Below are 27,579 nucleotides of genomic sequence, written 5' to 3'. Positions count from 1 at the left end.
CGTCAAGCTCCTGAATTCAACAACTTAACACTATTGGTTAGGTTAAATGTTAATTTCGTTTTGAAATAATTTAATAAAAAAAAAAAGAGGCCGCTTATGTAGATCCTCATCAGATTAACTCAAGACTAAATATCCTGTAAGTGATGAAAACTGGACTAAGAGAGTTAAACGAATCTGAACAGTTAAATAGGTTAGGAGACAGTAAAATATGTAATTGGAGGCTTAAGGAAACCTAATAACAAAATAAAAAGGGCCCCCAAATGTTCAGAGAGAGAGAGAGAGAGAGAGAGAGAGAGAGAGAGAGAGAGAGAGAGAGAGAGAGAGAGAGAGAGGTTCCCCGTTCGTCCAACTTACCCGGAGATAAAAGTCACCGTGTTGACCGAGAACTTCCTCGACCCCGGCCATGATGTGGTCCATGGCCGTGTCGTTTATCTCTTCGTTCAGGTTTTTTCTGTCGGATCTCTTTCTCTGAATCTGGAGAAAGTTCACCAAAGGCTTGATTGTCGCTCCCTGGAATAGATAGAAGGAAATATTACTGCCCGGAGACAATTTGGAATAATAGCTTCATGGTAGAATGGTTTTATGATTACCCCTATCTTTGGTATCTTTAACATTATCTTTGAATTTAGCCTTCCATTATCATTAGTATTTGTATATTTTTTGGTGGGCCATTAGTGACTGTTGTAGTTATTATTACTGACATTTTCATTATCAATACCCTCATTACTTAGCGTTAGTCACATTCAAACCAAGAACATGACAGATAACAATCATAGATCCATAAGCAAGGTAAATGTTAACTAACAAAACATTCGTTAACAAATAATCAAAAGAAAAACTTTCTGACAAACCAATGCAACTTGTGAATCGTTCAATAAAGCTCTTCCAAATTACGGAATCCCGTAATTAATAGGGCACGAGATCGCCCTTATAAGTACGTCTCTTCTGCTTGTCTAGAAAATAGTCCAAGCAGACTTATAAGTCACCAGTATTTAACTCGGACTCCGGTGTCATGAAAAATAAATTTATTCACCATTTAACCAATTTGGCTATATACATTCACAAACATCACATCAACTCAATAGAATAAACATATCTGACGGATCCATCCCTTCTCCTTCCACTTATTTATCAACCTCTAACATAATCGCATTTTAAACTGCTCACCCTTTCAATTGACATATCCGTTTATACTTTACTATAGCATCTATTTTTTCTGGGTAGATGCCTTCTGAATAGCCATATATTTATCTTTATAAGGACAACTTTTCTTGGCCAATCACTGCTTATTCATGTTTTTCATTTCTTTATTCTCTTAATTCGCATTTGCCTTAATTAAATGTTCCACTCAATTATTTTCTATAATGTTGATCTTGCCCTTTGGCTAACTTGCTATACTGAAACTTCAGCACTTCACTCTTCATCAAAATATTTCATATATAACAATGAAGCTTTCGGTCAATACTTATTCATTTAATAAAGCATGCCTTATTTTAAGGCTTTATATTCAATTTTACTTCAATAAAGCTAACTCTTCATAGTCTCTTTCTTGATCTCTTTATGCTTATCTTCATTTACTGAAACATTCTTGGAATTATCAACTCTGGTCTCTTTACCAAGTGCACTCTAAATGCATGTCCATTTCAGAATAAGTGCAGCATCTAGAAAACTTATACTTCTCAACATCCATCAAATTCGTTTGCCTTCCAATCACTTTTAGTGCTCTCATCTTCCCAAAACGATCTCTCTCTCTCTCTCTCTCTCTCTCTCTCTCTCTCTCTCTCTCTCTCTCTCTCTCTCTCTCTCTCTCTCTCTCTCTCTCTCTCTACATTTAAATTAATATCAACTTGGTACTCCTCCCCGGAGACATTTCCTTTCACTCATATTTCTCACCACATTTCGATAAGAGGATTTTAGAATACTAATTATTCCCCCATGCTTCCTGTTTCACCAATTCAAGCTGTGCTCAATCGCACGGTTACTCATCATAATGATTAAAGTTATAGTTGTGAGTAATGTTGTTGGAAACGAGAGTAATAAAAAGGATTGAGACTTTTACCATCATAAAAGACGCCTATTGTAATTTGTAATATGCGCACTTAAACATGGAATAAAATTCACAATTTATACAAATATCTTTAAGAAAATTCATCGCCACTGATTATAAGTCTAAACGTAGTTGAAGCAAATTTAAAATAACAATAATAGATACAGATTGATTTAAGTATTATACCCATTTGTGAAGCCTTACTAGTGGGACGCTATAATTAATGAACATGTCAGTTGGTTCCTTGACTGATGATGGAGCGCCGACTTTCAAGACAATCAAGGCAAATCTGATAACCGCCGGCTAAGAACAGATCACTCGGCTGACACACTCAATTTATTCGCACAAATGAGATTTTTGTTATCGGTGAAGTGTCGCAGTTTTGCTGTGTCTACTAGAGAGAGAGAGAGAGAGAGAGAGAGAGAGAGAGAGAGAGAGAGAGAGAGAGAGAGAGAGTTATAACTAAGGGACGATTAGATAAAATCATTTCACTCTGTTTATACTGTATATGTGATGGAATAACTTTTTAAACCTAGGCATGCCACACACAAGCAGATATATATGCATACATATATATATATATATATATATATATATATATATATATATATATATATATATATATATATATATATATATATATATATACATACGTATATATATATATATATATATATATATATATATATATATATACGTATACATATATATACGTATACATATATATATATATATATATATATATATATATATATATATATATATATATATATATATATATATATATATATATGTATGTTTGTCCATATAAATTATTATAAACTGTATATATCTATCTATCTATCTATCTATCGATCTATCTGTCTATCTATATATATAATATATAATATATAATATATAATATATAATATATAATATATATATATATATATATATACATATATATATATATATATATATATATATATATATATATATATATATAAATTGTAATATAATAGGAATGAGTGAAACTAAAATATCTGGTGAATCTTATATCGAGTTTAAAGAGGGCCACATATTTTGCATCGGAGGATATGAGTGAAATAAAAAAAATGGAGGGAGTTTTCTTAAGACTAAAAATCTTGCATAAAATCATGCAAGAAGTTTAAAGTACCAGTGATAGAATTGTAGGATTGATTATGAAACTAAATAAGAAATATAGACTGAAGATTATTCAAACGTATGCACAAACAACACCCCATCAGAACAGAGGAAGAAATTTCTTATGATGATCTGGAAATATCTTAAAAAAAAAAAAAGAAAAAAAAAAAAAAAAAAAAAAAAAAAAAAACAGAAATGAATGAATGAATGATTTAAAGTTTTCAGGCATCCTGACATCTAAGGTCATTGACGCCGGTAACATTTAATTTATGTATACAAAAGTAAAAAATGAAATATAATAAAAATTAAAGAGTATTCAATTAAAATCATAAAAATTGAATGTCATAAAAGTTAAATATTTTTCAGAAGACCTGCTTCTGAAAGAAATCTAAAAATGCCACTTGCATGGTAGGACACATCATTTCCAAGAATCTTGGCAAGGATGAACCTGCCACCCTCACCTCGAGCCTCAAACAAATATCTATTCCGCAAGATGTTATAATTGGGGCATTCGGTCAACAAATGCCTTACTGTTAGAGGTACTAAACAGTTGTCACAATACGGTTGGTGTTGGCCCTTCAGCAGAAACTCATGTGTCAACCGAGTGTGACCAATACGGAGACGACAAAGAGACGTCTCCCATTTTCGGGGCATCATATTATACCTCCAAGGAGATATGTCATTTGTTACTTCCCTCATTTTATTGCCATCTTGACTATCTCATTGCTGTTGCCATTTATTGCAAACCAATTTCTTGATGTCAGGTAAGAAATCATTACAGGGAATGGGATACCTTCTTGGCAGCAACTCGGATGCAGCCTCCTTAGCCAGTGAATCTGCATTCTCATTCCCGGACACACCTACATGTGCTGGAACCCAACAAAATTGAACTGTTATACCTCTCCGTCCAATAAGGAAAAGCCATTCTAAAATCTTTAAAACTAGAGGGTTATTAGAATTAAAAACTTCCATAGCTTGAAGGACACTCCTTGCATCACTAAAAATTGTAAAGTTACCCTCCTTCAACGCTATTTTCTCGATAGCAGTTAATATGCCATACAGTTCGGCAGTGAATATGGAAGCGGTCAGAGGAAGTGCACCTCTACAATTAAAACCATTACTATGTACTCCAAATCCAACGCCAGCATCAGATTTGGAGCCATCAGTATAGATAAAAGTTGATCCTCTATGTTCTTTAACATGTTCATTAAAAAGAGACCTGGCTTCTATGTCTAACATATTCTTCTTATCTCCAATAAAATATTTACAAAAAGATATCTCTGGTAACTTCCATGGAGGCGTTGATGATACCTTCAATGGAAGTACCTTATTTCTAATTATATCCAGACTATTTAATAATCGTTTCACCCGAAAGCCATAAGGTTGAGGAGATTTTGGGTGCAACTCAAAGTATGATGTGTGTCTTACAAGGCTTGCAGTCTGAAAAGCTAGAGAGTTAGGGAGTCTTTGTAATCTAAACCAATACCGAAGAATGGAAGACATTCGGTAAAGGTCTAGAGGTAACTCTCCAGCATCAACAAGGAGACTTGGGATAGGCGAGGTTTTAAAAGCTCCAGTAGACAATCTAATACCTGCATGATGTATAGAATCTAATATTTTTAACCGGCTTGGGGTGGCTGAAGAATATACCTCACAACCATAACTAATTTTGGAAAAAATCAAGGCCTTGTATAATTTTAAAATAGATATCTCTGGTAACTTCCATGGAGGCGTTGATGATACCTTCAATGGAAGTACCTTATTTCTAATTATATCCAGACTATTTAATAATCGTTTCACCCGAAAGCCATAAGGTTGAGGAGATTTTGGGTGCAACTCAAAGTATGATGTGTGTCTTACAAGGCTTGCAGTCTGAAAAGCTAGAGAGTTAGGGAGTCTTTGTAATCTAAACCAATACCGAAGAATGGAAGACATTCGGTAAAGGTCTAGAGGTAACTCTCCAGCATCAACAAGGAGACTTGGGATAGGCGAGGTTTTAAAAGCTCCAGTAGACAATCTAATACCTGCATGATGTATAGAATCTAATATTTTTAACCGGCTTGGGGTGGCTGAAGAATATACCTCACAACCATAACTAATTTTGGAAAAAATCAAGGCCTTGTATAATTTTAAAATAGTATTGCGGTCTGCCCCCCATGATGTATGGGACAATACTTTTAAGATATTCAGAGCTTCAACACATTTAGCTTTTAGCGCTTTTAGGTGAGAAACCCATGTAAGTCTACAGTCAAATATCAAACCTAAAAATTTGGTTTCCGATACACATGGCATCCGTTGACCTTTAATGTATATATCAGGGTCTGGATGTACTCCCCGGATACGACAAAAATGGACAATGGTAGTTTTACTTGTCGAGAACTCAAATCCATTCATGTCAGCCCACTGGATAATTTTATCAATAGAGAGCTGGATTTTTCTCTCAACCATTGCCATTTTAGTGCCAGCAAATGATATTGAGAGATCATCCACAAATAATGTTGAGAGAACATCCTGGGGAATGGCTGAGGATATCCCATTAATTGCTAGTGCAAAAAGGGTTACACTCAGCACACTACCCTGAGGAACTCCTTCTTCCTGGCACTTACTCTCTGAGAGAGTTTCCCCCACTCTCACTTGAAAAACTCTACGTGAAAGAAATGCCTGAATAAATAGTGGCAGCTCTCCTCTCAATCCCAATTCATGAATGGTTTTAAGAATACCATATCTCCATGTGGTATCATATGCCTTTTCAAGGTCAAAAAATACTGTAACATGGTGCTGTTTGGAAGCAAAGGCTTCACAAATAGAAGAATCAAGTCGTATCAACACATCAGTCGTTGAGTGCATTTTTCGGAATCCACATTGAATCGGTGATAAAATACCTTTCTTTTCAAGGTACCATATCAGCCTTGCATTGACCATCTTCTCCATGATTTTACATAAATAAGATGTCAATGCAATAGGACGATAGTTTGCTGCTAAAAACTTGTCTTTACCGGGTTTTAAAAAGGCTAAAATAATGGCTAGTTCCCAAACACTTGGGTAACTATGATCATGCCATATTCTATTAATAATGCTTAAAATTAATAGCTTTGTATTAAAATGTACATGTTTAATCATTTCATATGGAATTCCATCGGGTCCAGGGGCTGTATCGTTGCAATGAGCAAGTGCGGAATCAAATTCTCTTTATGTGAAAAGAGAATTATACAACTCTTCCCTTCTTGTTGCAAAATTTAAAATTTTCTTTTCTTCAGTGCTCCTATACTGGTGACCAGGGGCTCCTTCACACTTGCTGGATACATTTGAAAAATGATTAGCCAGGGCATTGCTAACTTCATTTGCTTCAGTTACATACTGGCCATTCGCCTTCAACACTGGTGGTGGGTTGGGGGTGAATTTGCCAGCTATCTTTTTTACTTTCCTCCACACAGAAGATGGTGGTGTTCTACTGTTAATGGAGGAAACAAAAGACATCCATGACTGGCGCCTTGCTTCTTTCATGGCACGACGGAACTGTGCTCTACATTTCTTGTACATAGTTAAATTCTCATCAGTTCTGCGTCTACGCAATCGTGTTAGAGATGATCTTGTGGCTCTGTGGAGTGCAGTTAGTTCTGAAGACCACCACGGGACTGGTCGTCGTTTGAATAACCCTGTTGTTTTGGGAATTGAATTGACTCCTGCTGTATGAAGAGTTCCATTCAGTAGGTCTATGGCATCATCAACACTTTCAAACTGTTCTGCTCTCCCTTCGATTTCACTTAGCTCGGAAAATTTAACCCAGTCTGCCTTGTCTAGATTCCAACGTGGCGATCTTTGCAAAGGCGGACCCTTGTTGGTGTTTATAATGATTGGTGCATGATCACTAGTATGCCAATCATCTAATGTCCTCCAATCAAAATCAAGAAGGCAGTTAGAGCTTGCAATTGAAAGGTCAATGCATGACAAAGTACCTGTCTGAACATGGAAGTGTGTGGGCTCTCCTGTATTAAGGAGTCCCACATCCTCATTCTCCACAATTGATGAGATAATATTGCCCCTTGTGTTTGCTAAAATATCACCCCATAAAGGATGTCTACCATTCATATCTCCCAGTAAGAGAAAAGGTTGAGGGAGTTGTTGAATGACCTCTGCTAAATCATCATATAAAATATTATCATTTGGAGGTAAGTACAGAGAGCATATTGTATATTTTCTCCCTATATCAATTTGTACAACAACTGCCTGCAGGGTTGTACGTATAGACATGGGTATTTGGGGAACATCTCGACGAATGTAAATGAGACTTCCGCCATGGCTCCCTGCTTGTTGATTATATGGTGTTCTATAGCTAACATACTCTCGAGGACTAGGAGTGTTAGAATCAAGCATACTTTCCTGTAGACATACAATTATGGGGGAATGCTCATGAATTAGGAGCTTAAGTTCTTCATATTTCGCCCTCAAACCCTGACAGTTCCATTGCAAAATGGAGGAGAAAACTATGGATTATTTCGGGAAGACATCTTGGATAAGGTCTTCCCATTAGCAGTTTTTAATATAACATTATTACCTGTAGGTTTCTTCAGAGGTGGTCTTGTTATGTTGGGTTTTACGTTGGTGTTTTTCTTTGTATCTTTTTTATCTATTTGTTGAGGGGGATGGTGGACCTCAACTTGAATTTCTGATTTATTTAAATTATCTTCTGGTTGATCGGCAACATTAACAGACAAAACATCATATTTATTTGATATCATAATTCTAGTATTTCTTATGGAAGGGGGTGAGAGAGATGGAGGTCTCTCTCTTTTACGATTAGTAGGTTGTGAGTTACCAGGTTTTTGTACCTTCCCCACTACAGGTACACCTGATAACTTGGTGTCAGGTGGAATCTCCATTAAATCAGGCAAGGATATGGCCTGGGAGAGGTTAGTACTATCCTTTGTAATGGGGGACAAAGGTTTGATAGTGGTGGGCAATGTCTTTTGGTTGATACTCAATGATAAATCTTTAGGAGATGTTCTTGTCTTATGCAGCACTTTATCAAAAGATGGTGAAATCCTTTTTCGAGAACTACCTACAGTAGTAGGTGGGTGAGATGATTCCTGAGGAACTTTTTCTCCTGTTTTTAATGTCTTTGCATAAGTATTAGATTTATTTAATAATCTCTTGGCATGCCCCACGCTTACATGTTCAATAATTGATTTATTGAGGGCAGCCTCTTCTAACTTATAAAACTGGCAGCTCCTATCATTAGATTTATGATTAGAGTTGCAGTTTAAGCACCTTGCCTCAAATGTACATTCCCCATGGTAAATATTGGAGCAAGTATTACAAATTCTTTCACTATTGCAAACTTTGGAAGGATGTCCAAATTTAAAGCAATTATAACATTGCAGTGGCTTTTGCTTGAAAGGTTGAACTCTGATCCTTTCGTTTTCTATGTCTATGTGGGAAGGTACATCGGCATCCTGGAAAGTAAGAACAATCATTGATGTTCCAGGTACTTTATGTACTTTCCACACTGATAGAGGACACATAGTCAATATCTCCTCTTCAGTAAATTCATACAGATCCCTATTAAAAACCACTCCCCTTCCATAGCTAAAGTTTAGATGGGGTTTGATGTGCAATTTTATATCATCATTTACTGTCTTCAAATTGGACAGTATAACAGACTGTGTGTATGACTTGGCCTTTATCAAGTAACTTTTCTTACCGAATCGAGATATATCTCCAGGTGCGATCGTACCTACCTTCCTCTGAAGAAATTTGCAGACCTTGAAATAATTTTCCGTACCTCCTACAGATTGAGCAAGAAGCCACATTGGTGGTTTTGGCTTTCTTTGGGATGGCATATCCGCCACTATATCTTTATCAGCCCAGTCTGCTGGTCTGTAGACATCCAAATCTTTAGGTGCCCCATCACACAGAGCACCCTTAACACTCATATTACCTACTTTATTATCAACAATATTACGGCTAGCATTAAATGCTTCCTCATGACAATAAAATGATAACCAAGATTCCCAATTATCATCTTGAAGTTTCATTCTAATTTCTTTTATTATTCCATAACACTCAAATATTTTATGTAGCATATCATAATTAGTTTCTAATGGGATTTGGGTAATGTGCAGGACATTCAATTTTCCTGTGTTGCCCAAATTACCCTTTTTCCGAGTGTTTAAAGAATAGTCCTTTTTAGTTCCTACGTCGTCAACGGAGTTTTCTTTAAATGAATTGCCAGAGGTCGTCAACAGTGCCGGGGGCGAGTCAGCATATCCAGGGGAGGTGGGGTCATTTTCACAAGAATCCATCATAAAAAAGAAGAGAGAAGAGTGATTTTTTGAAGTTTGATTTACCTGCTTGAGAACATTAAGGCATCACATGTTGGGAAGGAAATTTACACTCTCCATTACCGGCACAGTGAGAGAAAAAAAAAAAAACAGAAAACTCTATTTACATTTATTTTGGGCGTTTTAATACTAAAGTAGGTCAAAAGAAGAGAGAAAAAATAGTAGTAGGTAAATTTGGGCAAGACACATTTTCATAAAAATGAACGTAGAAAATGGACATGGAAAAGCCCAAATTAAGAAACGAAAAACGAAATAGATTTATTTCTCAGGGAAAAAGTTATATTAGTTAAAGATGTAACCGTGTTGTTAAATAAATTAAAGTCAAGTGACAAGAGAATGATGAGAAGTAAAATTTGTCTATATCTAGGGATAGATATGGAAAAACTATTTTTAAGAAAGATAATAAAAACAATAATCCTATAAGAGAAAAATCTGATGAGTTTAGTTTAACAATAGAAAATAGGCACTCCCAGCTACATGATGAAATGGAAGCAAGTAAAGAAGAAATGATCAGTAATCTAACCAAATTTGTACTTGAATCATTACAAGACATCGGTAGAAAAGTTCCTAAACAAGATCAAGGAACATTATCAGAAAAGACCAAACGCCAAATAAAGAAAATATTGGATACGAGGGTAAAATACAAGAGAGAGGAAATAGAATTAACAGAACTACCCAAAACAATAAACAAACTAAAAATCAAAGACATTCTTAAACACAATCAGACCAAAATTGAGGAAACACCAAACAAAGGAAGAAGCATCAAATCGATGAAAAGAAGACTTGGAACAGGGCGCCACCACATGTTTACTTTAAAGGATGAAAATAGAAAATCAACAAAATGGATGGAGTGATGAAAATTACATATGATTTCTATACAACTCTATACAATAGAGATATAAGAAATAACTTTGCCAATAGATATAATGAAACACCTGAGCCGGTACCAAATGTAAAGATAGAATTAAAAGGTATGAAAAGAGGCAAAGCAGCCGAAGAAAATGGCCTACCAATTGATTTAATAGATGGAGGAGATTTCATAGTAGTAAAACTCACTGAACTTTACACAAAACATCTGCAAGAATGTTCTATACCTACAGATTGGAAAAAAAAAAAAAAACTAACAATATACTCATTCACAAAAGAGGAGATAAAAAATACCTCAGTAATGTATTATATATTTAAAAAGATCGTCGAACAGATAATTCAAACCCAATTATTCTATATATATATATATATATATATATATATATATATATATATATATATATATATATATACGGTATATATACGGTATATATATATATATATATATATATATATATATATATATATATATATATATATATGTGTGTATATATATAAATATATATATATATATATATATATATATATATATATATATATATATATATATATATATATATATATATGTATATATATATATATATATATATATATATATATATATATATATATATATATATATATATATATATATATATATATATATATATATATATATATATATATATATATATATATACATATATATACATATATATATATATATATATATATATATATATATATATATATATATATATATATATATATATATATATATATACATATATATATATATATATATATATATATATATATATATATATATATATAATATATATATATATATATATATATATATTTGACCAACTTCTAAATTACCTTAACGAAATATCCATCATTATAGGATAAAAAAAATGTAAAAATATTACTTTATATTGCAGTATTTCCTTAACGATCATATTCATAGAAGGGAAACTTGCTTCCTTATTTCATAAATACATAAATCCATGATAATAATGATTCCAGACATTCCTTTTTTTACACTAACGAAATCTAAAACAAAAAAAATATCACTTTCGAAAATTACTATAAGTCGTCTTTTCGTGAAACAAACTTCGCCTTCCAATCTAGTAAAAAGAACACGATGACCAAATTTACAAACTACATGTAATTTAGCTATATTACTAACTTCTGCATTAAAATTTGACGCATTTATTCGGCTTCCCCGAAGAAGTAAAAGCCTTTGTTACCAGAAGCCAAAATTCCTCAAACAGCAAGAGGGTGGATACCATCACGTGCAGTGGTCTAAGGGTAGCAGCCCTAGCGGCCTTTAGGTATAATATGTGTAGTTTGGATCTCCAGACTCGAATCAACCAAAAGAAAACCTGATCACTGAAGACTTTGCGTATCAATAGCCAGTATTTTGGGATGTTTCCCTATCCTGGATTTTGGCCTGTTACGTTACCCTGGAATTTGGAATGTTGCTTTATCCTGGACTTGGCATGTTACCTTATCCTGAATTTTGGCATGTTACCTTACTTTAATTTTGGCATGTTACCTTATCCTGGATTTTGGCATGTTACCTTATCCTGGATTTTGGCATATTACCTTATCCTAGATTTGGGGATGTTACCTTACCCTAGATTTTGGCAGGTTACCTTATCCTGGATTTTGGGATGTTATCCTGGATTTTGGCATGTTACTCTTACCCTGGATTATGGCATGTTACCTTATCCTGAATTTTGGCATGCTACTCTATCCTGGATTTTGACACATTACCTTATCCTTGATTTTAGCATGTTACCCTATCCTGGATTTTGGCATGCTGCCTTATCCTGGATTTTGGCATGTTACCCTACCCTGGATTTTGGCATGTGACCGTATCCTGAATTTGGGCATATTACCTTATCCTGAATTTTGGCATGTTACCTTATCCTGGATTTTGGGATATTACCTTATCCTGGATTTTGTGACGTTACCTTATCCTTGATTTTAACATGTTACCCAATCCTGGATTTTAGCATGTTACCTTATCCTGAATTTTGGCATGTTACCCTACCTGGATTTTGGCATGTTACCTTATCGTGGATTTTGGCATGTTACCTTATCCTGGATTTTGGCAAGTTACCTTATACTGGATTTTGGAATGTTACCTTCATATGGATTTGGCATGTTACCTTATCCTGAATTTTGGGACGTTACCTTATACTTCACTTTAGCAAGTTACCCTATCCTGGATTTTGGCATGTTACCTAATCCTGGATTTTGGCATGTTACCCTACCCTGGAATTTGGCATGTTACCTTATCCTGATTTTTGGCATGTTACTTTATCCTGGATTTGGGGATGTTACCTTACCCTGGATTTTGGTATGTTACCTTATCCTACATTTTGGCATGTTACCCTATCATGGATTTTGGGATGTTACCATATCCTAGATTTTGGCATGTTACTTTATCCTGTATTCTGTGACGTTACCTTATCCTGAATTTTGGCAGGTTACCCTATCCTGAATTTGGGATGTTACCTTACCCTGGATTTTGGCAATTAATCTTATCCTGGATTTTGGCATGTTACCTTATCCTGGATTTTGGATGTTGCCTTATCCTGGATTTTGGCATGTTACCTTATCCTGTATTCTGTGATGTTGCCTTATCCTAAATTTTGGCATGTTACCTTATCCTGGATTTTGACATGTATCCTTATTCTGGATTACGGCATGTTATCATATTCTGGATTTTGGTATGTTACTTTATCCTAGGTTTTGGCATGTTATTTTATCCAGGATTTTGGCATGTTACCCTATGAGGGATTTTGAAATGTTAACTTATTCTGAATTTTGGCATATTACCCTACCCTGCATTTTGGCATGTTACCTTATCCTGGATTATGGGATGTTACCTTATACTGAATTTTGGCATGTTACCTTATCCTGGATTTAGGCATTTTACCCTATCCTGAATTTTGGCATGTTACCCTATCCTGGATTTTGGCATGTTACCCTATCATTGATTTTGGCATCTTACTTTATCCTGGATTTGGCATGTTACCCTATCATTGATTTTGGCATCTTACTTTATCCTGGATTTTGGCATGTTACCCTATCATTGATTTTGGCATCTTACTTTATCCTGGATTTGGCATGTTACCCTATCATTGATTTTGGCATGTTACCCTTTCATTGATTTTGGCATCTTACTTTATCCTGGATTTGGCATGTTACCCTATCATTGATTTTGACATCTTACTTTATCCTGGATTTGGCATGTTACCCTATCATTGATTTTGGCATCTTACTTCATCCTGGATTTTGGCATGTTACCCTATCATTGATTTTGGCATCTTACTTTATCCTGGATTTTGGCATGTTACCCTATCATTGATTTTGGCATCTTACTTTATCCTGGATTTGGCATGTTACCCTATCATTGATTTTGGCATGTTACCCTATCATTGATTTTGGCATCTTACTTTATCCTGGATTTGGCATGTTACCCTATCATTGATTTTGACATCTTACTTTATCCTGGATTTGGCATGTTACTCTATCATTGATTTTGGCATCTTACTTTATCCTGGATTTGGCATGTTACCCTATCATTGATTTTGGCATGTTACCCTATCATTGATTTTGGCATCTTACTTTATCCTGGATTTGGCATGTTACCCTATCATTGATTTTGACATCTTACTTTATCCTGGATTTGGCATGTTACCCTATCATTGATTTTGGCATCTTACTTTATCCTGGATTTGGCATGTTACCTTAATCTGGATTTTGGCATGTTACCATACCCTGGATTTTGAGATGTTACCTTATCCCAGATTTTGGGATGTCACTTTATCCTGGATTTTGGGATGTTACCCTATCCTATCCTGGATTTTGGCATGTGACCCTATCCTGGATTTTAGCATGTTACCCTATCCTCAGTTTTGGGATGCTACCTTATCCCAGATTTTGGGATCTCACCTTATCCTGGATTTTGGGATGTCACCGTATAGTGGATTTTAAGATTATACCTTATCCTGGATTTAAAGATGTTACCTTATCCTGGATTTTGGGATGTCACCTTATCCTATCCTGGATTTTGGGATATCAACTTATCCTGGATTTTGGCATGTTACCCTATCCTGGGTTTTGGCATGTTGCCATATCCTGGATTTTGGCATGTTGCCATATCCTGGATTTTGGTATGTTACCTTATCCTGAATTTTGGCATGTTACCTTATCCTGGGTTTTTGGATGTTACCCAAACCTGGATTTTGGCATGTTACCCTATCCTGGATTCTGGCATGTTACCCTATCATGGGTTTTGGGATGTTACCTTATCCTGGATTTTGGGATGTTACCTTATCTGGAATTTTGGCATGTTACCCTATCCTGGGATTTGGCATGTTACCCTATACGGAATTTTGGCATGTTACCCTATCCTGGGTTTCGGGATGTTACCTTATCCGAGATTTTGGCATGTTACCTTATCCTGGGTTTTGGCATGTTACCTTTTCCTGGATTTTGAGATGTTACCCTATCCTGGATTTTAGCATGTTACCCTATCCTGGATTTTGGCATGTGACCGTATCCTGGACTTTTGAGATGTTACCTTATCCTGAATTTTGGCATGTTACCTTATCCTGGATTTTGGGATATTACCTTATCCTGGATTTTGTGACGTTACCTTATCCTTGATTTTAACATGTTACCCAATCCTGGATTTTAGCATGTTACCTTATCCTGAATTTTGGCATGTTACCCTACCCTGGATTCTGGCATGTTACCTTATCGTGGATTTTGGCATGTTACCTTATCCTGAATTTTGGCATGTTACCCTACCCTGGATTTTGGCATGTTACCTTATCATGGATTTTGGCATGTTACCTTATCGTGGATTTTGGCATGTTACCTTATCCTGGATTTTGGCAAGTTACCCTATACTGGATTTTGGAATGTTACCTTCATATGGATTTGGCATGTTACTTTATCCTGAATTTTGGGACGTTACCTTATACTTCACTTTAGCAAGTTACCCTATCCTGGATTTTGGCATGTTACCTAATCCTGGATTTTGGCATGTTACCCTACCCTGGAATTTGGCATGTTACCTTATCCTGATTTTTGGCATGTTACTTTATCCTGGATTTGGGGATGTTACCTTACCCTGGATTTTGGTATGTTACCTTATCCTACCTTTTGGCATGTTACCCTATTATGGATTTTGGGATGTTACCATATCCTAGATTTTGGCATGTTACTTTATCCTGTATTCTGTGACGTTACCTTATCCTGAATTTTGGCAGGTTACCCTATCCTGAATTTGGGATGTTACCTTACCCTGGATTTTGGCAATTAATCTTATCCTGGATTTTGTCATTACTTATCCTGGATTTTGGCATGTTACCTTATCCTGGATTATGGATGTTGCCTTATCCTGGATTTTGGCATGTTACCTTATCCTGTATTCTGTGATGTTGCCTTATCCTAAATTTTGGCATGTTACCTTATCCTGGATTTTGACATGTATCCTTATTCTGGATTACGGCATGTTATCATATTCTGAATTTTGGTATGTTACTTTATCCTAGGTTTTGGCATGTTATTTTATCCAGGATTTTGGCATGTTACCCTATGAGGGATTTTGAAATGTTAACTTATTCTGAATTTTGGCATATTACCCTATCCTGCATTTTGGCATGTTACCTTATCCTGGATTATGGGATGTTACCTTATACTGAATTTTGGCATGTTACCTTATCCTGGATTCAGGCATTTTACCCTATCCTGAATTTTGGCATGTTACCTTATCCTGGATTTGGGATGTTACCCTATCCGGGATTTTGGGATGTTACCTTATCCTGGCTTTTAGTATGTTACCCTATCCTGGATTTTGGCATGTTACCCTATCATTGATTTTGGCATCTTACTTTATCCTGGATTTGGCATGTTACCCTATCATTGATTTTGGCATCTTACTTTATCCTGGATTTTGGCATGTTACCCTATCATTGATTTTGGCATCTTACTTTATCCTGGATTTGGCATGTTACCCTATCATTGATTTTGGCATCTTACCCTATCATTGATTTTGGCATCTTACTTTATCCTGGATTTGGCATGTTACCCTATCATTGATTTTGGCATCTTACTTTATCCTGGATTTGGCATGTTACCCTATCATTGATTTTGGCATCTTACTTCATCCTGGATTTTGGCATGTTACCCTATCATTGATTTTGGCATCTTACTTTATCCTGGATTTGGCATGTTACCTTAACCTGGATTTTGGCATGTTACCATACCCTGGATTTTGAGATGTTACCTTATCCCAGATTTTGGGATGTCACTTTATCCAGGATTTTGGGATGTTACCCTATCCTATCCTGGATTTTGGCATGTGACCCTATCCTGGATTTTGGCATGTTACCCTATCCTCAGTTTTGGGATGCTACCTTATCCCAGATTTTGGGATCTCACCTTATCCTGGATTTTGGGATGTCACCGTATAGTGGATTTTAAGATTTTACCTTATCCTGGATTTAAGGATGTTACCTTATCCTGGATTTTGGGATGTCACCTTATCCTATCCTGGATTTTGGGATATCAACTTATCCTGGATTTTGGCATGTTACCCTATCCTGGGTTTTGGCATGTTGCCATATCCTGGATTTTGGCATGTTGCCATATCCTGGATTTTGGTATGTTACCTTATCCTGAATTTTGGCATGTTACCTTATCCTGGGTTTTTGGATGTTACCCTAACCTGGATTTTGGCATGTTACCCTATCCTGGATTCTGGCATGTTACCCTATCATGAGTTTTGGGATGTTACCTTATCCTGGATTTTGGGATGTTACCTTATCTGGAATTTTGGCATGTTACCCTATCCTGGGATTTGGCATGTTACCCTATACGGAATTTTGGCATGTTACCCTATCCTGGGTTTCGGGATGTTACCTTATCCGGGATTTTGGCATGTTACCTTATCCTGGGTTTTGGCATGTTACCTTTTCCTGGATTTTGAGATGTTACCCTATCCTGGATTTTGGCATGTTACCCTATCCTGGATTTTGGCATGTTACCATATCCTGGACTTTTGAGATGTTACCTTGTCCTTATTTTTGGCATGTAACCCTGTCCTGGATTTTGGCATGTTACCCTATCCTGGGTTTTGGCATGTTGCCATATCCTGGATATTGGCATGTTGCCATATCCTGGATTTTGGTATGTTACCTTATCCTGAATTTTGGCATGTTACCTTATCCTGGATTTTGGGATGTTACCCTATCCTGGATTTTGGCATGTTACCTTATCTGGAATTTTGGCATGTTACCCTATCCTGGGATTTGGCATGTTACCCTATACGGAATTTTGGCATGTTACCCTATCCTGGGTTTCGGGATGTTACCTTATCCGGGATTTTGGCATGTTACCCTATCCTGGATGTTGGGATGTTACCTTATCCGGGATTTTGGCATGTTACCTTATCCTGGGTTTTGGCATGTTACCTTATCCTGGATTTTGAGATGTTACCCTATCCTGGATTTTGGCATGTTACCCTATCCTGGATTTTGGCATGTTACCATATCCTGGACTTTTGAGATGTTACCTTGTCCTTATTTTTGGCATGTTACCCTGTCCTGGGTTTTGGGATGTTACCCTATCCTGGAATTCGGGATGTTACCTTATCCAGGATTTTGGCATGTTACCCTATCCTGGATTTCGAGATGTTACCTTATCTTGGATTCTTGCATATTACCCTATCCTGGATTTTGGCATGTTACCCTTTTCTGGATTTGGGAATTTTACCTTATCCTGGATTTTGGCATGTGAACCTCTCCTGGATTTTGTGATGTTACCTCCTCTAGGATATTATGAAGTTACCTTATCCTGATTTTTTGAATGTTACCCCACCCTGGATTTTGGCATGTTACCTTATCTTGGATTTTGGCATGTTACCCTGTCCTGGATTTGAGATGTTACCCTATACTGGAATTTGTCATGTTTCCTTATCTATATTTTGGCATGTTACTCTATCCTGAATTTTTCCTGTTACCCTATCCTGGATTTTGGAATGTTACCTTAGCCTAGATTTTGGCATGTTACCCTATCCGGGATTTTGGTAAGCTACTTATCCTGGATTTTGTCATGTTACCCTATCCTGGATTTTGGCATGGTACCTCATCCTAGATTTTGACATGTAACCCTATCATTGATTTTGGGATGTTACCTCATCCGGGATTTTGTCCTGTTGCCCTATCCTAGATTTTGGAATGTTACCTTAGCCTAGATTTTGGCATGTTACCCTATCCAGGATTCATTCTGTAACCGAAATACAAACCACGCTATTTAGTATGGGTATCACTTTCGGCGTAGCTGAAATGACGAGCTATTAGAATTTTAACAAAGGTTTACTACCCCCCTCGCTAGTTAGCGAGGGGGTAGGGAGGGGTAGCAAGCTACCTCTCCCCTCCTCACATACCTGTGACTAGCTCTCTTTGCTTTTGGCTCGGGTGATGAACAGACGTGTCTGCTCCCACCCTCGCTTATTGACAGCCTTTGATCTTGTTTTGCTTTTTCTTTTCAGTGTGCTTGGAAGTTGACCTCTACTATGGGGAAGTGTCCTGGATTACCGGAAGGCCCTTGTGGTACATATATGTCGGCGGTCGAAACGGACCCTCACACTTTATGTCCTTTTTGCAGGGGCCAACGGTGTGACAGAGACAAAGTGTGTAGTGATTGTAGGGAGTGGTCTACCTCCCAGTGGAAGAGGTTTTCCCGGCGCCGGAAGAAGAAGTCCAAATGGGATATTTCTCCTTCAAGGGTTTCCTTGAAGAAGGAAATTTCCAAGGACTCTTCTTCTGTAGCCCGAACCTCCTCCGAAGCTCCCACTCGATCGGTCTCTCCCGAGAGGCCGTCGAGTGGTAGCGTAGGCCGTACTTATGTTGACCGACCTCGGAGTTCGGGAGAGGGAGTTGCCTCCCATAGCAAGGCAGCTCCTCCTCCTCCCCCGGGGGAGGATATTTCTGATAACAATGTTGCTAATGATGATTTGTTACAGCTTTGGGCTTCCTTGGGGCTTAAGGGTTCGCCCTCCAAGGAAGCCCTGTTTGACATAATCAGGTTGGGGGCTGCTGTCAAACAGTTGCCGGCAGTAGCAGAGGTTGATCCTCTGTCTATTGTCGACGTTGTTGTGGCAGGGGCTTCCGACGAGTTAGGTCAAACCCCTGGTTTGGTTCCTGATGCAGCTGAGGGCTTAGTTCCCCCCTCCAAACATCCTTCGAGGGAGGAGCTAAGTCCAACGGTCTCTCCTGCAGGTGATTCTCCCCCTCGGGGGAGTTCACTGACAGAGACTCCTCTTCGGAGGACTGATGATGGTCTGCCTGCCGCCCCCAGAGGACGTATCAGACGGAAGGCCCGCCTTCCTCTTCGCTGTAAAGGCCTTCCTTCTCCCCCACAAGGGAGTTAGGAGGTGCCTCTTCGGTTCTTCACCTTCGCAGTCCCCCGCAGAGGATCCTCCCCGTCGTGCACCAATCATTGCAGTTGCATCCCTGGACCTCTCTGCTAATCGTTCACAATCTCCTTCGCCTGCCAGACCTTCGGACCTGCCATCACCGTTCCTGGCTGCTGACGCGCAGTGGGTGCACATGCACTCCGTTATCCAACGGGCTTCGGTCCTTTCGGTGCAAAAGGGGCTTTCTCACATTGTGAGTAAGTCCCTTAAGCGCCCGGTATCCCCTACACGCCATCATTCTCCTGCGCGCTCACATGCAATTGCGCGCAAGCGCTCGCCTGCTGTGAAGTCTTCTCACCGTAGACCTTCACCTTCAGAAACAACGCCCCAGCGACCTCCTGCAGCTGAGACTACGCGCCAGCGCTCTCCTGTTCTCCAGCGCTCTCCTGCTCGCCAGTGTTCTCCTGTACGCCAGCGATCTTCTCCTCTCCAGTGCACAACTGCGCGCCCTCATCTGGATGCGCGCCACGCACACGCACGATCTCCTGCGCGTCACGCGCGCCCACGATCTCCTGCTCGCCAGCGCTCTTCACCTGCTCGCCAGCGTTCGCCTGCACGCCAACGTTCGCCTGTGCGCCCATGATCTCCGGATCTGGGCGCAGGAGGGAAGAACCTTGCTTCTCCTTCCCTTCAGCGATCTCCTACGTGCCGTCGGACCTCGCCTACTCGTCAGCCATCGCCTACGCGCCATCGAGCGCAGTCACCAATTCTTGCTGTGCGCCCTTCTACGCACCCACGCGCTAGGGGTAAATCCCCTGTACGTGCGCGTTCTCCTAGAGCCCGTCGAGATCTTGCGCGCCCGCGCGCGCTAGCACTTGCACACCCTTCTGCGCTTCCTCATTCTGTACCAGATCGCGCAACCGCGTGCCACTGATCTCCTGATCGCCCGCACGCTCCTTCGCCTGTGCGCCATCGCTCACCAGCACGCCAACGCGCTCACTCGCCCTCTCATATATCGCCTGCGCGCCCGAGCGCCCCCTTTCCTGTGCGCAGTCGCTCGCCTACGCGCGCCAGGCACCATCGCTCGCCTGCGCGCCATCACTCGCCTGCGCGCCATCCCTCGCCAACTCGCCATCGCTCTCCTGCGCGCCAACGCGCGCCCTCGCCATCATCTCCGCGCGCCCGTGCGAATGTTTGCCCAAGCGCGAACCAGACAAGATTCTATCACGCGGGCGCCAGCGCGAACCCCAGCGCGATTCCCATAGGGAGGCACAACGCGAGCCACCGCGCGAGCCTACAGGAACGAGAGCTGTCAGGTCGTCATCCTCACATTCCCCCCTCCGCAAGCGCAGACCAGTGCGCTCGCAGGAGGGGGGGAAGTCTCCAGATAGGTCCAGGAACCAACCTTCTTCTTCTTCCCTTTCTTTTCAGGAAGGCCCAGTTGTCGTTTCTACTCCGAAGGATCACCCGATCACCTTCCCTCCAGAGGGAGTCTCTGACAGCGCAGCTGTTAGTAAGCAGCCATGGTTCGGGTCCCTCATCAGAGCTGTCATGCAGGCTGTCAAACCTGCCTTCGCTGAGATACGCCTTAAATCAATGGCTGCTAAGACCCCACTGAAGAGGAAGAGAGGAGTAGAAGTCGTGGTAACTTCTTCAAGGGTCAAGCTGGCTCCTCGGTCATCCTTGAGGAAGGCTCCCTCCCCCTCCCCCAGACTTTCTCTCCCTCTCCTGTAGACGAGGATTTTCCGTCCTCAGGGGAATCTTCCGAGGTGAGGCGGTCTCCCATCGCACCAATGAGAGAAACCCCGCCTCGCGCAGGAGAATCATCCCGGGTTGGGGCGGAGAAGAGCCCTCAGACGTCGTTGTTGGCGTCCTGTATTCCTCCCAGGAGGGAACCTAACGACTCCAAGACATCCTCAAGAATTCACCCAGAGGCAACAAGACCTGCAGAGAATGTCCACGTGTCCCCCCAAGAAGAGCCTTTGAGGATGGGAGACTTTGCTGCCAGTTCTCCAGGAGGGGAGCCACAGGAGTCGGAGCATGCCTTCTGGCAGGTTCTGACCCTGATGAGGCATCTCAACAGGTTTCCTGATCCTGAGATTCCTCCTCGAGAGGGCAAGTGTCGGTCCTGGACCGAGTCTTTGGCACTCAGAAGCCCGCTAAGGCCAGTGCAGCTTTGCCCTGGTCCCAAGGGGTGAAGAGTGCCAGGGACAAGGTTGAGGGCCAGCTCTCCAAGCTCGCCTCCTCCAGCTGTTCCATTGCTGGTAACAAGCTCCTCCCTCCTCCTCGTATCCACCAGAGGAGGTACTTTGAGATCATGGAGGAGTCTTTTTTAGCTCTTCCCTTGCACCACTCTGTGGAAGAGCTTACCAAGGGAGTCCCTCTTGAGAGACTCTCTAGCCGGGAAGTGACTTTCTCGGTGACAGAGATCCTAAGCCAGGAGAAGGTTGCGAAGTGTGCCATGCAGGCTACTTCGTGGCCGGACATCTGGCTGGGGTCTCTTGGTATCCTGTTGCGATCTGAAGACCTGTCTAAGGAGAGCACCAGGAAGGCCCTGGAGACCTTCCTCCTCTCGGGCACCCATACCATTGAGTTTCTGGCCCACCAAGTCTCGAACTTGTGGGCCAATTCGATCCTGAAACGACGTGATGCGGTGGCAGAGAGGTTCCACACGAAGGTCCCTACCTGGCGGGTCACTACGTGGTGGTGATGAGCGACAACACCACGGTAGTGGCTTACATCAACAAGCAGGGAGGTACCTTTTCAGAGCAGCTATCCCATCTTGCAGTAGAGATACTAAGATGGATCGAAGTCCACTCGATTCCACTATCAGCTCGCTTCATTCCAGGCAAGAGGAATGTGCTCGCCGACAGTCTGAGCAGGGCATCTCAGATAGTGAGTACCGAGTGGTCTTTGATCGTCTAGTAGCCAACAAAGTCCTGACTTTGTGGGATTCCCCGAAGGTGGGTCTGTTCGCGACAGCTTTGAATTTCAAGCTTCAGCTGTACTGCTCCCCAGTTCCGGACCCCAAGGCACTCTGGCAAGATGCCTTCCAACAACATTGGGACAACAATGACGTTTACGCCTTTCCCCCGTTCTGTCTGATGAGAAGGGTACACAACAAGACCAGAATATCAGTCAACCTTTCGATGACCTTGATAGCTCCGCTATGGCATCACACAGAGTGGTTCCCAGACCTTCTGCAGCTCCTGACGGAACTCCCGAGAGATCTTCCTCCTCGACACGAGCTACTCGGACAACCACATGCCAACATCTTCCACAAAGCCGTAGCATCGCTGCAGCTTCACGCCTGGAGACTATCCAACGTCTCCTCACAGAGAGAGGCTTTTCGCAACAAGTTGCTGAAAGGATGTCCAGGTCTACCAGGCAAAGTGGAGAGTCTTCTGTGGTTGGTGTCATGGAAGGGGTATCTCTCCACTCGATACCACTATACCAGCAATAGCGGAGTTTCTCATGTATTTGCGGGAAGAAATGCGCCTTTCAGTCTCGGCAGTGAAAGGCTATCGCTCGGCCTTAAGTCTTGCCTTCAGGCTCAAAGGAATGGAGACTTCCTCTTCGCTGGAACTTTCTCTACTCATACAAAGTTATGAACTTACCTGCCCTCAGTCGGAAGTGAGGCCTCCTCCATGGAACGTGGTTCGAGTCCTCAGGTCTCTTAAGAGACCTCCTTTCGAACCATTACACCAGGCTTCTGGACGTCACCTGACTTAGAAGACGGTGTTCCTACTTGCTTTGGCCTCAGCCAAGCGAGTCAGCGAACTTCATGGTCTCTCGTATGACATCGCCCATTCAAGGGGATGGGGGGAGGTAACATTCAGATTAGTCCCTGAGTTTATCACTAAGATTCAAAATCCAGGATTGCCGGACCCTCGGTTCGACTCTTTCCGGATTTCAAGTCTCCGTTCTGTAACAGATGACCCAGACCATCTCCTACTGTGCCCAGTAAGGAGTCTGAGGCTCTATCTTAAGAGAACAGCTGCAATTCGTCCTCGGGTGCAAGCATTGTTCGTGAGCACGGGAAGGACGAAAAGGAGGGTCACTAAGAATATAATCTCAGCGTGGATTCGCAGGGTTATCCATCATTCCCTGAATCCCGAGCCTCCTCCGTCACGTCGCCCTAGAGCACATGATGCCAGAGGCATTGCTACGGCCCTGGCATTCAAGAAGAATTACTCAGTAACGCAGGTTTTACAAGCAGGGGTTTGGAAGCATCAAACGACCTTCACAGCCCACTACCTGCAGGACGTGACCCACAGGAGGCTCGATACGTTTTCTATCGGCCCTGTGGTGGCTGCACAACAGCTGGTTTAAACCTCAGGCTCCTTAATGGACAAGTAGCAGAAGGTTGAGGGCATTGTTACCCGGTTTTAGTCTGCATGAATGAAAAGGTATGCCTGGCCCTTATTCTTTTCTTCATTCTCCCCTCTCTTGGGGAAAGCAGCATCCTGGGTTCTCTGCACAGCTGACCTCAAACCACTGCAAGTAAACCATGTTTCCTTGTGTTCCTAGTATTAAGATAGTACTGTCACGTCCCCATACCCTTACGAGGTGGTATTGGGAACGTCTTATCCTAGAATTCCATCTAAAGGACTTCAGGTCAACTTCCAAGGACGAGTCACACTTCTTTCCTTCACATACAAGCATACGTAGGCCGCGGTCCTTGCAGAGCAAGGCACTTGCGAGGTGCAGGGACTCTTTATCTTGAGCACTGACACACTCAGATACTGAGTCCCCGGGCAAAAGCCAAAAGCCAGTAAAAGTTGGGACTTACCACCCTACCTAAAGGTTAAGTCACCCATATTAAATAGCGTGGTTTGTATTTCGGTTACGGAACAAATGACAAATTCGTAGATAATTTGTATTTTTCCTAACCATACAAACCTTAGCTATTTAATCAAACTTGCCTGCCAGGCCTGTCCCCCGGGAAGTCCTACCTCCAAGCAAAGTGAGCTAGTCACAGGTGTGTAAGGGGGGGGGGGGGAGGGGTAGCTAGCTACCCCTCCCTAGTATACCCTAGTTAAAATTCAAATGGCTCGTCATTTCAGCTATGCCGAAAGTAATACCCATATTAAATAGCTAAGGTTTGTATGGTTAAGAAAAATGCAAATTATCTACGAATTCGTCATTTTGGCATGTTACTTATCCTGGATTTTGGCATATTACTTATCATGGATTTTGGCATGTGACCCTATCCTGGATTTTGATATGTTACTCATCCTAAATTTTGACATGTTACCCTATCCTGGATTTTGGGAAGTTACCTTATCCTGGGTTTTGGGATGTTACCTTATCCCGAATTTTGGCATGTTACCCTATCCTGGGTTTAGGGATGTTACCCTATCCTGGATTTTGGCATGTTACCCTATCCTGGATTTTGGCATGTTACCTCTCCTGGATTTTGGCATGTTACACTTTTCTGGATTTTGGGATTTTACCTTATCCTGAATTTTGGCATGTGAACCTCTCCTGGATTTTGGGATGTTACCTTATCCAGTATTTTAGGAAGTTACCTTATCCTGATTTTTGGGATGTTACCCTATCCTGGATTTTGACCTGTTACTTATCCTGAATTTTGGCATGTTACCCTATCCTGGATTTGAGATGTTACCCTATTCTGGATTTTGGCATGTTTCTTTAGCCTAGATTTTGTCATGTTACTCTAACCTGGATTTTGTCCTGTTACCCTTTCCTGGATTTTGGAATGTTACCTTAACCTTGATTTTGGCATGTTACTTATCCTGAATTTTGGCATATTACCCTATCCTTGGTTTTAGGATGTTACCCTATTCTGGATTTTGGTATGTTACCCTATCCTTGATTTTGGGATGTTACCTTATCCTGAATTTTGGTATGTTACCCTATCCTGAGTTTTGGGATGTTACCTTATCCTGAATTTTGGTATGTTACCCTCTCCTGGGTTTTGGAATGTTACCTTATCCTGAATTTTGGCATGTTACCTTATCCTGGATTTAGGGATGTTACCTTATCCTGGATTTAGGGATGTTACCTTATCCTGTATTTTGGCATGTTACCCTATCCTTGGTTTTTGGATGTTACCCTATCCTAGGTTTTGGGATGATACCATTTCCTGAATTTTGGCATGTTACCTTATCCTAAACTTTAGTATGTTACCCTATCCTGGGTTTTGGGATGTTACCCTATCCTGAATTTTGGCATGGTACCCTATCTTGGGTTTTTGGATGTTAACTTATCCTCGATTTTGGCATGTTACCTTATACTGAATGTTGGCATATTGCCCTATCCTTGGTTTTTGGATGTTACCCTATCCTTGATTTTGGCATGTTATCCTACCTTTAGTTTTGGGATGTTACCTTATCCTGGATTTTGGCATGTTACACTATCCTGGATTTTGTGATGTTACCTTAGCCTGAATTTTGGCATGTTATCCTATCCTTTGTTTTTGGGATGATACCCTATCCTGGATTTTGCCATGTTACCCTATCCTTGAATTTGGCATGTTACCCTAGCCTAGATTTTGGCATGTTACCTTATCCTGAATTTTGGGACATTACCTTATCCTAAATTTTGGCATGTTACCCTATCTGGGTTCTTGGGATGTTACCCTATTGCGAATTTTGGCATGTTACCTTATCCTATATTTTGGCATGTTACCTTACCCTGGATTTTGGGACATTACCTTATCCTAACTTTTGGCATGTTACCCTATCTTGGGTTTTGGCATGTTACCCTATCCTGGATTTTAGGATGTTATCTTATCCTGAATTTTAGCATGTTACCCTATCATTGGTTTTGGGATGTTACCCTATCCTGGGTTACGGGATGTAACCTTATCCTGGATTTTGGCAGGTATCCTATCCAGGATTTTGGAATGTTCCCCTATTCTTGATTTTGGTATGTTACCCTATCTTGGGTTTTGGGGTGTTACCTTATCCTTGATTTTGGCATGTTATCTTATCCTGGATTTTGGAATGTTCCCCCTATCCTTGATTTTGGCATGTTACCCAATCCTGGGTTACGGGATGTAACCATATCCTGGATTTTGGCGGGTATCCTATCCAGAATTTTGGAATGTTCCCCTATCCTTAATTCTGGTATGTTACCCTATCTTCGGTTTTGGGATTTTACCTTATCCTTGATTTTGGCATGTTACCTTATCCTGGATTTTGGCATGTTATCTTATCCTGGATTTTGGAATGTTCCCTCTATCCTTGATTTTGGCATGTTACCCTATCCTGGGTTACGGGATGTAACCTTATCCTGGATTTTGGCAGGTATCCTATCCAGGATTTTGGAATGTTCCCCTATCCTTGATTCTGGTATGTTACCCTGTCTTGGGTTTTGGGATTTTACCTTATCCTTGATTTTGGCATGTTACCCTATCCTGGATTTTGAAATGTTACCCCTATCCTTGATCTTGGCATGTTACCCTCTCCTAGGTTTTGGGATGCTACCTTATCCTGAATTTTGGCATGTTACCCTATCCTGGGTTTAAGGATGTTACCTTATCCTGAATTTTGGCATGTTACCCTATCCTGGGTTTTGGGATGTTACCTTATCCTGAATTTTGGCATGTTACCCTATCCTGGGTTTTGGGATGTTACCTTATCCTGATTTTTGGCATGTTACCCTATCCTTGGTTTTGGGATGTTATCCTATCCTGAATTTTAGCATGTTACCCTATCCTTGGTTTTGGGATGTTATCCTATCCTGAATTTTGGCATGTTACCCTATCCTGAATTTTGGGATGTTAC

At 40.5% G+C, this 27,579-nt stretch overlaps 1 protein-coding gene across 1 annotated transcript in view; it reads right to left on the bottom strand.

Moving 5' to 3' along the window:
- The window catches only part of LOC137649393 (probable Na(+)/H(+) antiporter nhx-9), a 473,554-nt gene that overhangs the window by 113,571 nt on the left and 332,404 nt on the right, over positions 1 to 27,579 (bottom strand). Inside the window, exon 16 of the mRNA XM_068382378.1 lies at positions 355 to 510. Within this exon, the coding sequence (XP_068238479.1) occupies positions 355 to 510 (156 nt within the window). The remainder of the gene's footprint in view (positions 1 to 354; positions 511 to 27,579) is intronic.

The sequence above is a fragment of the Palaemon carinicauda genome, chromosome 11 (assembly GCF_036898095.1).
Source record: "Palaemon carinicauda isolate YSFRI2023 chromosome 11, ASM3689809v2, whole genome shotgun sequence".
Lineage (NCBI taxonomy): Eukaryota > Metazoa > Arthropoda > Malacostraca > Decapoda > Palaemonidae > Palaemon > Palaemon carinicauda.
Note: the sequence above shows the minus strand (reverse complement) of the source record. Positions and strands in the feature narration are given on the sequence as shown.